Source organism: Phocoena phocoena, chromosome 9 (genome assembly GCF_963924675.1).
Source record: "Phocoena phocoena chromosome 9, mPhoPho1.1, whole genome shotgun sequence".
NCBI classification, from domain to species: domain Eukaryota; kingdom Metazoa; phylum Chordata; class Mammalia; order Artiodactyla; family Phocoenidae; genus Phocoena; species Phocoena phocoena.
Window position 1 is genome coordinate 77,987,687 of NC_089227.1, and position 16,768 is coordinate 78,004,454.

General features: G+C 37.5%; 1 protein-coding gene across 13 annotated transcripts in view; it reads right to left on the reverse strand.

The window, feature by feature from the left end:
- The window catches only part of CADPS2 (calcium dependent secretion activator 2), a 492,820-nt gene that overhangs the window by 153,086 nt on the left and 322,966 nt on the right, over positions 1 to 16,768 (reverse strand). For all 13 annotated transcript variants that reach the window (XM_065883719.1, XM_065883723.1, XM_065883721.1 and 10 more), the window contains 2 exons: positions 9,925 to 10,061; positions 7,446 to 7,633 (listed from right to left, as the gene is read on the reverse strand). In XM_065883719.1, coding sequence (XP_065739791.1) covers positions 7,446 to 7,633; positions 9,925 to 10,061 — 325 coding nt within the window. The remainder of the gene's footprint in view (positions 1 to 7,445; positions 7,634 to 9,924; positions 10,062 to 16,768) is intronic.

The following is a 16,768-nucleotide window of genomic DNA, read 5'->3' on the forward strand; positions in this document are numbered from 1 at the left end:
TATTATGTATGTAACATTAGACTAAACTGAAATACAGAGACTCTCTGTACCATCTTTGTAATTTTTCTGTATTATCTAAAATTATTCTAAAATCAAAAAGTTTATTTTTTTCAAAAAATTAATGAAATGGAAAACACAGAAGCAATAGAGTTCAACAAAGCCAAAAACTGCTTCTTTGGAAAGACCAATAAATTTCGCAAACTTCTGATAAGATGGATTGACGGGAAAGAGAGAGAGAAGGTAAAAATGAACACTATTAGAATGTAAAGGGAAGACATTTATAGGCAGGAAAAAAAGTATGAAAAGAACAATTTGAATAACTTAATATCAATGCATCTGAAAACTTTGCTGAAATGCACTATTTCCCAGAAAATCATAACCTGACAAAATTCACTCAGGAAATAAATGGAAAACCTGATAGTTCTTTAACTATAAAATAAACTGATGCAGTGGTTAAAAATCTTTTCACAAATAGGTCCCTAAGGCCAGATGGTTTTGTTTTCCTATTTTTTGATGTAACTTTTATTTTTTGGAATAGGAAAAATATTTCTTTATTTATATTGATGTATTTATATTGATACATCAATATATACATCATTGATGTATGCATATGCATCAATAATACATAATATACATCAATATATTGATGTATAGTTCCAGGTGTACAATATAGTGGTTTGATGTTTTTTTTTTTTTTTTTTTGCGGTACGCGGGCCTCTCACTGTTGTGGCCTCTCCCGCCGCGGAGCACAGGCTCCGGACGCGCAGGCTCAGCGGCCATGGCTCACGGGCCCAGCCGCTCCGCGGCATGTGGGATCCTCCCAGACCGGGGCTGGAACCCGCGTCCCCTGCATCGGCAGGCGGACTCTCAACCACTGCGCCACCAGGGAAGCCCCTGATTTGATGTTTTTATGGATAATACTCCATTTAAAGTTATTGTAAAATATTGGCTATATTCTTGCTGTTATACGTTATATACTTATATCTTGTTTATTTTATACCTAGTGGTTTGTACCTCTCCCAGATGGTTTTAAAAATGGGTTACTGATAGACCTTTCAAATCTCGAACAGAACAAGTGGGAAAGCTCCCCAACTCATTTTATATGGCTACAACACCTTGGATACCAAATCCTGACAAAAACAGTATGAGAAGGGAAAATAATAGGCCAATCTTGTGCCTGTTTAGATCAACACAGATCTAAAAGTACCAAACTGAGTGGCAACAGTAATGGTAAATGGTTCAGATGTATATATACAGCTTTTGGGTTTTGTTTGATTGTTTTTATGCAACAGCATCACATACTGTGTTCTTTAAAAATTGTAGTATGTTGGAAAACTACATGGAGATCCAATGCAAGACCCCAAACTCCTTTCCACACTTTAGATGCTAAGAGGCTTTAAAGGTCCCAAGCTTCAGAAAAGCTGTACCAGAAAAGTAGCTCTTGCTTCTGTTCATTGTTAACTTGATCTATATTCAAAGTCATACTGAAAAAATCCCTTTGCTTTATCTCTTCCTCAGTGATTTACCTTCAGTAGGCTCTTTCGTGCATTGTTTCAGAAAAAACCAGGAGTTGTTTGCTGTGCATGAATGGTGTGGAGGGAAAAGAGAGAAAATTGACTAGGTGACCTTAGTAACCGTTCCCCCCAACTTGCAGCCTGGCAACTTCCTTACTCTGGATGATGGGATACCTGGCTCCTGCTTCTGGCTGTGTCTATGCTGCTGCCCCATTAGGCCCACAATGCTTTCCAGCAACACGAGGGGCTGGGACGGAAGGGGGGTGATCCCAGAACCTCCCCATGGCTCCTTCTAATGCTTATGGGTGGTAGTTGGAGTGAGGCACCTATTCAATGCTTTTCCAGTCTCACCTTCCTGCTGAGGCTGGTGTAAACTGTGCTGCAGTAACACCACTCTCAAGTTCACCTTTGCACTGTCAGTCTTTTACAGAGCAATTCCCCAAAGCTTATTTAACTACCATACCATATGTAAAATGTCACTGCTTGATATTTACGTGATATTTTTATCATTTACAAAGTGCTTACATAGTCGTATTTGACCTATTCAGGAACCTCATCAGGTAGGCAGCATCGATGATATTACTCACAAGAAACAGGTTGGGAAACTGAGGCTCAGGACCAACTGCTCCAAATGAAATAGCTCAAAAGTGGGGGAATCTCGGCAGGAAGACAGTTGTGCTGACTCCTAGCTCCGTGCTATTTCCAACTTAGTCAGTCTCTACCCACATCGCTCACTTTCTGTTTTTGCCTTATTTTAAAGAGCATAATTACCTTTAGTATTGAATTCCAGCTTGACTAGGGGTAGATATTTCTGTTTGAAAGTTTGATTGAGGCGGATTTGGGTTGTACTATAGTTTCTGATAGAATCAAAAACGGTTCCTCAGTGTATATTTAAAAGGCCCTCATTGGTAACTTATCTCTTCCACCTCTGCACACATATCACCTGGGATAAAATCTGTCAGGCTAGCCACACCGTGTAAATTTCACCTTGCGATGACATTGGATCTGGTTGCTCCCCTGTGCCAGAAGTGAGTCTCTAGATTCACAATGGGTGTGATACCTAGACTTAATTTCTCTAAGTCATTTATCAAAGACTAGAATTAAGAACTGGTAATGAAAATTCTGGATGAGCCTATTTGATGCAGTCTTCTATGATGTGACTCAAAATATGCAACCCTGTCTCCAAAATGAGAGGCAGGAAGTTGAGGCATGATTTCTGAAGTGATAGGTATGATTTCTGAAGTGATAGGAAATGTTATGATCTCTGAAGACGGAGGTATCGTGATATGATGATTTGACTGATTCCCGTGAAGGTTGCCTATTACCCTGTGATATGATCTGGAATCCACAGAAAGTAGGGATTACTTTCCATATAAATTATAGTCACGTTGTACTCCCTGTACCCTGTACTCGAAAGCTCGCACAGCTGAGCTGGTCTTTGCCGGGTGTGTAGCAGCTCTAGGATGGCCCTGCTAGACCGTACAAGAGTCAGCGACTCCACTGCATCCCTTACATTAAACAGTGACATAAAAGCCATTTTGTGTTGCTGCTTTAGTTTCTCCACCATCAGCCTGACTCACAAAACCAAGATGTCTAACCATGTACATCAACCTGGAACTTTGCCCTACAGGTATCATCTCCGAAAGTCTCTTTTCTCCTCGCTGACAGACCTGAGCTGCGCTAACGCTGAGTGCGGGGCTGTGTTCTTCACGGCCGGCCGTGGCTAGCATCCTGCACGAGTGGGTCGGTTTCTGTCCTTGACTCACTTTTCTCTTTCTTCCTTGGTCTTAGTACCAGCCAGACCTTTTCTGTTTAACTCTATTCTTTTACTCCTGAAACACTCAGAGTGCTATTCAGAGACGCTGTGTCTGCAGGGAAGGCACACGCCTAAGTGCGCTCAGCGCCATGTGACACGATGGGCTCCTGGAAACGGTTCAGATCCAGACAGCACTGCTGTCCTTCGTGTCCATCCATAACAAAAGGCAGTCTTCTTTTCTTTTGAATTTTTGACAGAGGCGGTTCAGGTAATGAGCAAAACAACTCTTTGAGTGTGTGTCTTGACAGATGGAAAGATGATCTTAACAAGAGAATACGGCAAACACTGTAGAAAAGTCAGACTTGACATTGACAGTATTTTTAACGGAAGGCTGTATAAATATCAGATGCCACAGACAGGGATGAGAGAAGCTTATTTTCACAGAGGGAGGTTGCTAAAACCCAGAGTGTTCTATTAGCAAAGAAATTAAGAATATAATTATTTACACGCTGAAATATTTCCACTGAGCAACTACCTATTTTTCACGTTTTTTCTCCTCTTACAATTTACATGCTTGCAGCTGGCTGACAAAGGGAAACATACTAGAATAATGACTAATCAATACTGATAGAGTATTTTATAATTATCCAGGACCTTCACCTTAATATTTCCCCTTTTCCATATAAGAATGCCCATTTCAGAAATGTTAAGTGATTTGCCCACCATGGGTCAGCTTGCAAATTTCAGAGGCAAGATGCAAGTAGAGATCTTTTGCCTCTTTTAATTCTTTCATTGAGACAGCACGACGTCTCTGAGTGACATCTGTTAGACTCTAAACATTATAGGAAACATTATGCCTTTTGGGTTATCTTGGAATATTTCTACCCTAACTGAGGTTCAAATTTCCCTAAAACCTATACTCCTTCCTTTCTTTTTTTCTTAAGTTACATATGACCTAAATGCTGAATCAGAGACTGACTCAAATTTCTATTCTAAAGCACCACCCAGATACCTTCACAGGCATATATTTTAACCTGGAAAATGAATTTAATGTGTAATATTAAGTATAATATATGCACAAACGTATAAACATACCTTACATTGTATTTTACAGTGTACCATCATAAGGAAAACAATAGTTTACAGAATAGAAGTAACTATGGCAACCCACAGGTTCAAATCAGGCTGCCTCCCAGGTGGTGGCAGCAGCTCCCAATGGCCTCAGTAACTTTCCATTAAAATGTGTCTCAAACACATACATTTTGGGGGCACATAAGCTGAATTTTCCACTTAATGTTCTCAATTTAATTTTACCTTTCTGTGTTAATGACTAAAATAATCTGATCATACAGGGCTCTCTGGGTTTGTCTGTTCCACTGTAACCTTCTTACCCTCTTGCATTTCAGAGTGCTGCCTAACACTGGGGGGCCAAGCTTTTGATATCCATTGGTCAGGAGGAATTAAGACAGTGCCCGGAGAGATAAGAGACAGTTTCTACTATTGTACAACAGCCCCTCACTTTGACTATCAAAGGTTAGCCATCTGGTTATTCTCACGGTCCCCTGCTTGCCCTGCCATCTCACCCAACAGCCCCCCACCCCCACCCCGACAAAGTATGCTGAGTGTGGAGGGTTTACCTTGGGGTAATAGGAAAAGTGACTAAACTCTGTAACATTCCCCTAATTTCCAAGTAAGGCTGAGTTCCATAATGAGGTAAAAGTCTGAAGAGATTCTGAGATTAGGATCGGTCTTATTTTATTGTAGGATGAGAAAAGGCAGCAGTGGGGACTTCAGCAAGTACTTATTCTACACCCACAATATGCAAGGCACTGTGTTAAGGTTTACAGAGGATGATAGGGGAATGAGAAGTAGTTTTTGCTTTTAAAATATGATCTAGTGCAGTAGAAGCAGGCGTGCACGTGTGCGAGTGTGTGTGTGCATGCAAGTATACATGATAAAGTTTATAACTACAGGTAAAAGGTTTGTAGTGTTTGCTTGAGTTAACAGAGGTCTTCTTAGAGGAATTTTGTGATATCTGACTGTTTAAAAACTTGAAAGAAGAAACCTTACAGGGAGGATAAACAGGTTGTCTGGGGGTAAAGATTATGTAGCGAAGAATACCGGGACTTCAAACGAGGTAGACAGAACATGATGATATTGGAAAAACCCAATGCTTGTCATTTATTTTTAATTTGTTAATGAAACGAGAATCACCGAAGGCTTTTGCAAAGGAGTATGGTAAAAGTTAGCCTGTAATTTTGAAGGTGATTGCTAGACTAATGTGGGGAGGAAAAAGCAGTAGAGAGATGAATAAAGGTAGATAAGCAAGAAAGAATAAAGGCCAGAATTAGGGTAGACACAACGGAAATGCTAAAAGACAAATCTGAGGAGTACTGTAAAGACAGAATATTGACACTGGCAACAAAATGGGTCTAGGAGGTAAAAGGGAAAGATAAATGAAAGATGAATGGCCATTACTGGAAGTGATATTAATACAAATAACAAAGTCATTCATTCATTCATCAAGTATTTACTGAACACTTACTTTGTGCCTGAGTGTTACTTCTTGTCAGGCACTCTGCTAGGAGCTCAGAGAGGTACAGGAGCGGGTTTCATGAGATGATGGATTTAGTTTTAAATGTGGAGAGTTTAAGGCATCAGCAGAAGATTCAAGCTGCCAGTTGTAGACAGAGATCTGTAGCTTAGGAGAATAATTGGGTTGGAATTATCTGTATAAAGAGAGGTCATACTTGAAGCTGTGGAAAGTGGCAAGATCACCAACACAGAATTTTTCACTGAAGTAGAAAAAAATTCTCAGAAGAGAGCAAGTTCAAGAACAGACGTGAGAAAATGCCACACTTGGGGTCTGGAAAAACACGAACTATGAGCAAAGAGACGGCCAAAAAAAAAGAAGATGATAGAATAAAATAAAAAGAGGAGCGCTGAGACAGCTGCATCAGGGAAAATGAGAAGCATTTACAGAAGCACGGGGACTTGGATATTCCACAGCGTCAACTCTCCCATGACAGTAAGGAGGGTGGAGCTGGAGAAGGCAATCCATTTCAAGCAGCCTCACCGGCAAGTGCGGAGCTGGGGGCCGAACGGGGGAAACGGTGAGAGGAGTTTGGTGGGGAGGAGAAAGAGAACCATGGAGAGGTAGCTTGACGGGACAATAGTACTTAAGACTATGTAAACTATCCCTTCACATTTTTTTGACCACTCACAAGCCAGGCTCTGTTCTAAGTGCTTGATACACACGAATGCGTTTAAATCCTATCACAACTTATGATTTGAGAGAGATACTATCTTATGTCTTTCTTAAAGATGGAGAAATAGAGACAGAACTCGATGCAGAAACTTGCCCTACCTCACCTAGTTAGCAAGTATTACCACTCTGTTATCTTGTGCGGCTAGATGAAGCTTAGGCTTGTGGGAAGAAAAGAAATATAAAGAGAGGGAGATGGAATAACGGGGGAGGCAAGGTACACCCGTTACATATAAAGGGCATGTCCTTTATGGGAGGAGCCCCACCTAGCGAAGGTTCCCTGGAACAAGATGGGGAGGAGAGAGGGAGCAAGGTGAAGAGATTTTTAAGGTCAGAGATGCATCGTTGCGGGGGCCTGCATTAGGTGATATTTTGCCCTTTTGGTAAAACAAGAGGTGAGGTCACTGGCTTAGAGTGCTAAAAGGGGATACTTGTTCCTCAAGCGTGGATTAGGGAAGGGGCTGGGAGGAGACTCTACATAAACCCAGTATTTATCTCGCTTTATTGATGAACACTTGTTCCACAGCGGAAAAGCAAGGATCATTAGGTATACACAAACCTGTCAACAAACCCTTCCCAGACATCCACATGCATTACAACAGAAATACAGATGACACTTAAGCTGGGCAGACCCTAATACTAGGTGGTACATAAGAACTAAAAGGCGACTTCTAATCTCATAGATTCTCTCTCTCTCTCTGTTTCAAGTGGCTTTAATGGCAAAAAGAAACATAAAGTGCAGCCCACCTAAATCACCGGCATATTGATGTACATTTTTCCTTTGTGGGTTTTTTTCTTCCACTTGCAAGAAGCGTTTGCTATTTAAAATCTGTAACTAGGTGATAATAGCATTTTTCTCTCTTCCCAAGTCACCCCTCCACATTTCACTTGTGTTTGCAAGTAAAAATACCTGTTGCCATGCACATGAGAGGCGCAGAACGCAAAGCTGTAATGAAGCAGGGTTGGGTCAATGACAGCACCGTTTTCTGAATGCTCCATCAGTTCTGTAAGGTAGCAGAGGTGTCTGTAACAGCCCCTCACGCCATAACGGGCACAGTACTCATCCAGCACAAAGACTTGGCCAGGGCTAAACCACCCCTGCAAAAGGAAGAACAGAAATATATATATATATATATATATATTTTTTTTTTTTTCTTTACCAGGATTTGCTTTTCTGTAGGCACTCTTAGGCATTATAAGCAGAAGCTGCGTTACAGTGTCTTTTGACAATATTTTAAAAATTAGTAGTATGTTTCCTATTGTTTTCTAAAGAGCGAATGTCATCAATTTTGGAACTGATCTGGGCCACTGACAACGTGAAAGCATCCTGTCTTTATTGCCACAGTGAGGCATGGGCAACCTGTTCTCCTCCACTGTCACTCACAATTAGTCAAATTTATTCACAGCTTCTAAACTGTCAGTCACAAAGAATGACATTACAAAAAACTTCAATCTCTATATGAATCAATTAAAAAGAGAATGGTAAAGCAGACCTGATAACTGAAATTGCCTAGTTTCCAAAAGCATTTTATAAAGTGAACTAAGAGAATTTCAGTAAGTCTAGCAGTGGTAAACATGTACTACTTGGGTATTTAAATATTTGGGATATTGTTCTCATTCTATTGTCTTTCTATGACCAATACAACAAAGTTAATGTTTTACAGCAGTAGTTTCTGGTTCTCTTGAAATGAGATGTTAGGATGGGTGTGTATGCTTGGCTAACAAGAGAGGGCCAGGTTAGGTAGAGCTGGTTTATAAAATATTTCAGTGGATTATATGGATTAATTTCAGATAAAAAAGAGAAAGAAGGGGGAATGGAGAGTTTTCAAAGGGGGCAGCATAATTGTGCAAGAGAAGGAAAAGAATAGTGAGAAATACAGAAAGATGAGACTGCAATAAAAAATAACTAAAAAGGAAGAGGAGAAAAAAGAAAACCAGAATACTACTTACTGTGGTGATAGTATAGGCACTGTACCAGACATACTATGTATATATTTAATATTTAGAACCATCACGCATAGTAGTTACTATGAGTCCATGTTACAGATACAGAAACTAAAGTTCAGAGGTAATCAGTGAATTGCTCAAGACGACAGTGCAAATCCACTGCTGAGCCATGATTTACATCCAGGGTCATCTTGCGCTCAAACACTCTTTCCAATCACACCTACCCTCTAGGTGCAGTTGAAGACACACTGTAGTGTTCTCCTCACACTTCATATGGCACGTGAGGTCATCCACATAATGAAAACGACTTCTGACAGTTCAGGAACTAACCCCACAGAGTGGAACCCAAGAGGAAAGTGTTCTTACTGATGATCAGTCTATGTGTGCTTGTCCACAGAAAGATACATTAGGGTTTTGTGATGACTTGTTTTACTCTCCATGTAATTGTAAAGTTTGGGCTGGATTGGGTTTAAGCTACACAATTACTTGTTGAATAATAGGTACTTAAAAAAGAGTCTACAAATGAATTAATGAACCATCAGCATGATCATGGCAATAAATTGTTTAATTTCTTCCTGTCTACTGAAACATCTCTGATGAGCTGACAGCACATCCTGTCTAAAATCTTATTTTAAAGAGAGTGTAACTTTACTGCATGCAGCTACCATGCTCAGTAGCCAACAGACTAAGTGGTGATAGAAATAGGTATATTCCAGCTGGAGAAATTCCAGAGGAACTGCCATGAACAAAAATCCTTGGATTTAAAGGTACATACGATTTTTAGGCTATAGTTTAATGCCCACATTCTAAGGAGTCAAGCATTCCTTCTAAATGTAAATTATACTTTGTATCCCGAATTTTGGCTGGTTTAAACACAAAGTAGCAGTTTAGCTACTCGACTTAATGCCTTTTTATTTTTTTAAAGGAAATTCAAATTATCTTTGGAGCGTTAGATGAAACTAAAGCTTTCCTCTGTTACATACAGCCCCTGTCATCGTATTATTTATTGCACTGTTCCTTTTCCCTGTCGCTTAGATTGTCTTTCTAGGAACAAAAGAGAGACATGAACAGTATCACCATTAGGTGAGCAGAATTTAAACCTTAAAATATCTGTACAGGTGTTAGTAAATTCTATCACAGAGGTTTTCTATCTTTAGTAAAGCCTTCTATTTTCATTGCACCTTCTCTGGAGGGACTGAGAAACCACAGTTCAGAGTCTGTTCGAGTCCATTCTCCTGTCTATTGAGTGGCACAGCAGTGGTCCTCAAGTGTATAATTTTCAAATTGGGAAGCAATCGATTGGAATCCTTTATCCCTAACTCCAACTATAGTCATTAAATGAGTCAGGGATAATAAAAGGCTGCTTCATAACAAGTATTTCTCACTTTTAAAAATCTTTCACTCTAACCTATAGGGGACGAGATAGACAGATTTGTACTAACCAAGCAAGAATAGGAATCGTTCAGTCTGTGATCCAAAGTCTGCCTCTGGAGTATTCTAAAAAGGAAGGCGTGGTCAAGCTTGCAGGGATTCGCAGAAATAAACTCATCCATACCATGTTTCTGAAAACGGTCTGCATCTGTAAATTCAGAAAGGCATGTACATTTATTTTTGTGGTTTAATAACAGGCAAATGCAGTTTTTGAACAACACAAAATGTATGTCTCATGATAACAGATGACTACTTTCCATTACATAAAATATGATGCCACAAATTCAGCATATAACCATAAAATGCAACATTTTTTGGAGCCTAAATAAAAATGACAGGGAAAAATCTGCCAATCATTTGGAATGAGGAAATTCTATTCACATTCAAAGCCACTTCAAATATCCATCACAGAAATCATCTTTTTTCCCCCTAATTTAAGAAAACTTGATGCATTTGAAGTATACATTTACTGAAGGAACTGCCTGGAAAAGAACCCAGGCCTATTTATAAAAAAAAAAACCGACAACGATGGCTAGAAGTCTGCTTTCCAAATGGCAAACTAGGGCAGAAATGAACATACTAGCTTCAGCTGGATCACTTCCAGTCTTTTTTTTGTAGGAAGCTTTTAATGGGACCAACTTTAATGTAGAAATGGCAATGAATGCTCTCAGGCTTCAAGTTTAAGAGACATGAAAAAGGGAGCATCACGTTTGTGCAAATATGCAGACAAAGCATAACGTCCCAAATGGCACTTCAATCAAAGGCCCAAATTTATTGTTCTTTACAGATTGCATCTTTCAACGCCTATAGACCCTGCGGGTTTATCAAAAGGCAAGCTTTTATGATTGCTTTCATTAATGGTATGTTTTGTCAACGTCTTCAATGTGAGTTATTTACTAAGGAGAGAGAGAGAGCGCCACACATCACCCGAAAGGAGTGCTGGGGTGTTACTACATTAGCTCTGTTAGAGATGTCGCGCATATTGGGCAAGCAATCAGTTATCAAGATAAAAGTGGGCTCTCCTCACAGTGGTAGAGCTGAGGCTCCATTGTTCCTTAAAATTCACGGATAGATCTCATTACTGGTCATCACAAGAAGCAGAGCCCTAAATGTAAGCTAAATGCAGTTTTTAAAAACCTATATGGTCCAACCCTAAAACTGCAAAGGAAAGGAGACAAAAGCTTATTGATTAAACCCAATTATAGAGTCAGGCTCATAATAAAACTCAATATTGATCTGTGGACATGATGCTAACATAATCAGTCACATTTAGATATTTAGCCCAGATCATATTGATCCATGTCAAGTTCAACTTTCAGCCATATTTGTGGACGGAAGAACTATATAATTCAAGCTGAAGGGTCTTCAGAATCACATGGAAAAAGAAAAGATACACAAACTAATTTATATCTCACATCAGTGACAGATATCAAGAGGTGAATGCAGCAAGCAAGGAATGAATGGCCATTCATCAATGATGTAAGGGATACAGTTATGGTCCATGAAGAAAGTAGCGTATGTCTTCTTTTGCATTTAGTAATTACTTATCTGAATGATTAAATACATTACATGTGGTAATTAGTGTTAGTTGCATGAACACTAAGCTAAACTGCTTTTCCTGAACTGAGAAATGAGATAATCCAACTTCTCCTGTATTTTATTCTTATGTCTGATAGTCTTTTAATATAAAGTTAAGTATATGATAATGTGAAATAATATCAAATGTGGAGGAAGAATATTGAAAAATGCAAGGCATACATATTATAAAATCAGAAGATTTTGTATTTTAAAGAATTTATCTTAGAATCTTCATCTCTTCATTTGAGTAAAAAAATCTTTTAGTATCACCTTTATGAAATTAAATTACTAGTTTTATAAAACATCTGCTGAATTTTATTCATTATTTCTTTCACCAGAGAAGGTCATAACAAGAAGTTAAAAATAACACCCATTAATGGTTTATGTGTTGAGAAAAGGATATGTGATAAACTTCAGAGAAAAAAATCCATAATTCTTCTTTTACTATAAAGGTTTGTAAAAGCAAATTCTTATTTTAAAATAATGGGTATACAGTCTTTAAATAAGATACACAAGTTTCTGAAAAAAACTGAGTCTATAGTTCATTCCCATAATTAAATCATATTTTCAAAAATAAAGGTACTTTATGAATTATCTTCCTTATGAAATATAACTCAAAACCATATATTATTTAATGTGAGAAACCTTTCAAAATCACACCCATAAAAGGAAAAGTACTTTTCTAGCAAACAGTATTATTGATAAAAAAAATATTTATGATAGCAATTTAAGTCACAAACATAGAATGTACATTGACGGTGAAAAAGCATACAGGCAAACAAACCTACTAAAATTTTTATTAAAAACAGCAACAACAACCTACAATCTCTTCAGGGCTGTAAATTCTATGAAAGTGAAATGTACTTTCTATGCCATCTGATCAGCACAATTCAAAATATTTTATGTAAATAAACTTCACCATGCACTATTTTACCATTAGTTTCCATGAATTTATGAATAAAAATAAATTAGAAAGGCAACAGTTTTGATCTCCCTGTATGGGAAACCTTTCATTTTAAAATCCCTTCATGAACTAAAGTAAAATAGGAAAATAATTATCATTAAAATAGCTAGTGTCTTATTTTTATAAAAGAGTATTTTCATAAAGTTTTCTCTTGGCATAACATGTCTTTATTTTATTTATTTATTTTTTTTACATGTCTTTATTAACTGTGAGGGTAACAGAGTTATCATCTGGGTCAAATGGAAAACATGCTTTCAATCAATTACATAACCAAATCCAAGGCTTGGAGACTTGCTTTAAAACTGAGTTATACTCGATCATCTTCAATTCATGTTCACCATAACACAGAATTATGGTGATGAGTCTTAAATGGAAAATTATTCATGGCACTAATCAAATGTTCAATGACAACTTACTTCAGTTCAGTTTGTCTTCTGAAACAATATAAGGAAATTATCGAAAGAAACCAACAAGATAAGAGCTAAAACAATGTACTGTAAAACTGTCATATATTGTGATGATTAACCTGTGGACTAAGTACAGATGTTGGACATGATAAATGAGGGTACTGGTGGAGAGTTTCTATGGTAACAGTTGGATACATGCTCCAGCGTCTTTAGGTAGTACTCTCACCAGGTGTGGTAAAAGTGGGTGGAATAAAACCCAAATTGAGAAGGATTACTATTGGCTATAGATTTAAGAAATTATAGAGGCTTTATTCAAATGGGACCTGAAAATTTAAGTTTTTCATTAGGGTAATAGCTATTGGAAGTCAAGAGAAAAGAATAATTAGCAGGCTCACAGTATCAATTTAAACAGTTAACAACGACTTGAAAATAGCTAGCATAGAAAACCATGTGAGATCTACTAGCAAACTGGCAGGTCCCACTGTGCTGGGAGGGCTATTTGGTGGGCATTGACCACAGCCAGCTCCTATGTGCTCAGGAACCCAAATCCCAGGAAGGGCACCTAAGTCAGAAACCAGAATGTGAGAAGGGTAAAAATTAACTGAAATGTTTCTCTTTCCTTTGCAACTAATTCTAAGGATGCTGCATGTTTTTCTTTTTCTTTTCTTTCCTTACCTTTCCTTTTCTTTCCTTCCCTTCCCTCCCCTTTCTTTCTTTCTTTCTTTTTTTTTTTCTTGCTGTTCCTGGTGGTGTGAGAGATGAGGGATATAAAAGGGAAAGGGGAAGAAAAAGAGAGTTGGAGGAAGGGGCAAGAACAGGACGGCACCGTAGAAGAGGAGGCCATTTATCAGCCTTCTGAGACCACTCAGGTGCTTGGTCCCAGGCCTGGGACTCCAGTACCAAAAGGACTAAGAAGACGGTGCTGCTAGCTAAGAGCCTGTCTTCTCTGCAAAATCTTGAGCTCAACTAAGCAGCAAATGAACCTTTGAAATACAATAACTTGTTTTAAAATTACCCTATGTTTAGGAGTTTGCCTGTAGCTGCATTTACCACTACCCACCCCAATTAGACTTTCCTTTTAGCACCAACTCTCACTGAGCTTGCAAATTTACAGCAAGTTAAAAGTGGCACAGAGAAGTACCACTTCTCTTTTTAGAGCACCCATATAGACTTCAATAGGAAAAGTTTAATGTTTTAAAATTTTATGTAAATTATCTTGTTGGTATGTTCACGTACATATGGTTTATGCTGAAGACCTAACAATAAAGGTTGGTAGATATATTCATGAGGGGTCTGTTCATGCCTCTATTATTGACCCAAATAATTTCTTAGCTTGTTTTGGTTAAATGATTAAAAATGTATGTATGGATTTACACATCTTACTTTCTGCAGCAAATAACAAATAAATAATACTTGTATATGATGACAATCTTAATCAACACATACAGACCTATAATCATAGGCAAAGTACACAGATATTCAACATTTATTTGAAATAATATATTCAATATAAAGTAGGATATACTTTACTGATGAAGGGTGAAATTTAACTTATTAGATCAATCAGGAGAATTAACTTATAAAGTTAAATAAGTTTACAGTCTGATTTAAGAATTTTTTAAAAGTTTGGCTAAAATTGAAAAGAAGTTAAGTACTCTGGTTCATTTTTGACATTGATTTATTATTGAAAGTCAACTAGTACTGTGTTGTATTGTATTATGTAACATACACATTATATGTGTGAGAGGAAAATGAAAAAAAGAAAAAGATGCTTGCACAGTATTTTGTTTGGGGACAGCAAAGAAGGACAGTTTAAACAACGTCATCCATCTGGCAAGAGGCAGACTGAAGCAGAAAATCTCAACAGTACTCCCCCAACCTCACTCCAATTTACCCTTTTCCTTAGAATTTCTGTAGACCGTGAAAGTCAAAGAAATATGGATGTAGAATAGATACACTTACCGGATAAATCTATAAATACACACTATTATATATACTTTTTAAAAGATAATAAGGTTGTATCCTAGTAAGTTAGATTTCATAAATTTATTATTTTGATCTGACTATCCCTAACCATTTGGTATGCTTGGATTTAAAAATGAGCTTTTCTTTTTAAAGTTATAACATAGATTGTAGAAATTCAGGCAAGAGAGGCAATGAATTAGCAACCAATCCCTCCAATTAAACGCATCCAGTGTAAATATTTTAGGTATCATTCTACATATATTTAAAAATCTTTTCTAATAGAGTGAAAAGAGCATTACATATATAATTTAGCATTTTTCTACTAAACATTACAGAGAATTTTTTGCATGCTGTTGTTAACACCTTCAAAGCCGTTTCCTTTATGTCCACATGAACGACAGATATTAGTTTGTTTCTACCTTCCTGTTGTGGCAAAAATACACATTTCTGTTTCATAAATGGTAAAGTTAATGTAAATATTCCAGGTTTGCCTAGAAAGCAGTATCATGATACCATAAACAAGATCATGATATTACTTTAAAAAATTCTATCATTATATGACAAATCCACAGCCAACATCATACTCAATGGTGAAAACCTGAAACCATTTCCTCTAAAATCACGAACAAGACAAGGATGCCCACTCTCACCACTATTATTCAACATAGTTTTGGAAGTTTTAGCCACAGCAATCAGAGACGAAAAAGAAATAAAAGGAATCCAAATCAGAAAAGAAGTAAAACTGTCACTGTTTGCAGATGACATGATACTATACATAAAGAATCCTAAAGATGCTACCAGAAAACTACTAGAGCTAATCAATGAATATGGTAAAGTAGTGGGATACAAAATTCCTGCACAGAAATATCTTCCATTCCTATATACTAATGATGAAAAATCTGAAAGAGAAATTAAGGAGAAATTTCCATTTGCCACTGCAACAAAAAGAATAAAACTAGGAATAAACCTAGGTTTATTCCTACCTAAGGAGTAAACCTAGGAATAAACCTACTTGAGGAGACAAAAGACCTGTATGCAGAAAACTATAAGACACTGATGAAAGAAATTAAAGACAATACAAACAGATGGAGAGATACACCATGTTATTGGATTGGAAGAATCAACACTGTGAAAATGACTATACTACCCAAAGCAATCTACAGAGTCAATGCAATCCCTATCAAACTACCAATGGCATTTTTCACAGAACTAGAAGAAAAAATTTCACAATTTGTATGGAAACACAAAAGACCCCGAATAGCCAAAGCAATCTTGAGAAAGAAAAATGGAGCTGGAGGAATCAGGCTCCCTGACTTCAGACTATACTACAAAGCTACAGTAATCAAGACAGTATGGTACTGGCACAAAAACAGAAATATAGCTCAATGGAACAGGATAGAAAGCCCAGAGATAAACCCATGCACAACTGGTCACCTTATCTTTGATAAAGGAGGCGACAATGGAGAAAAGACAGCCTCTTCAATAAGTGGTGCTGGGAAAACTGGACAGCTACATGTAAAAGAATGAAATTGGAACACACCCTAACACCATATCCAAAAATAAGCTCAAAATGGATTAAAGACCTAAACGTAGGCCAGAAAGTATAAAATTCTTAGAGGAAAACATAGGCAGAACACTCTATGACATAACTCACAGCAAGATCCTTTTTGACCCACCTCCTAGAGAAATGGAAATAAAAACAAAAATAAGCAAATGGGACCTAATGAAACTTAAAAGCTTTTGCACAGCAAAGGAAACCATAAACAAGATGAAAAGACAACCCTCCAAATGGGGGAAAATATTTGCAAATGAAGCAACTGACAAAGGATTAATCTCCAAAATATACAAACAATCCAATCCAAAAATGGACAGAAGACCTAAATAGACATTTCTCCAAAGAAGATATACAGATTGCCAACAAACACATGAAAGGATGCTCAA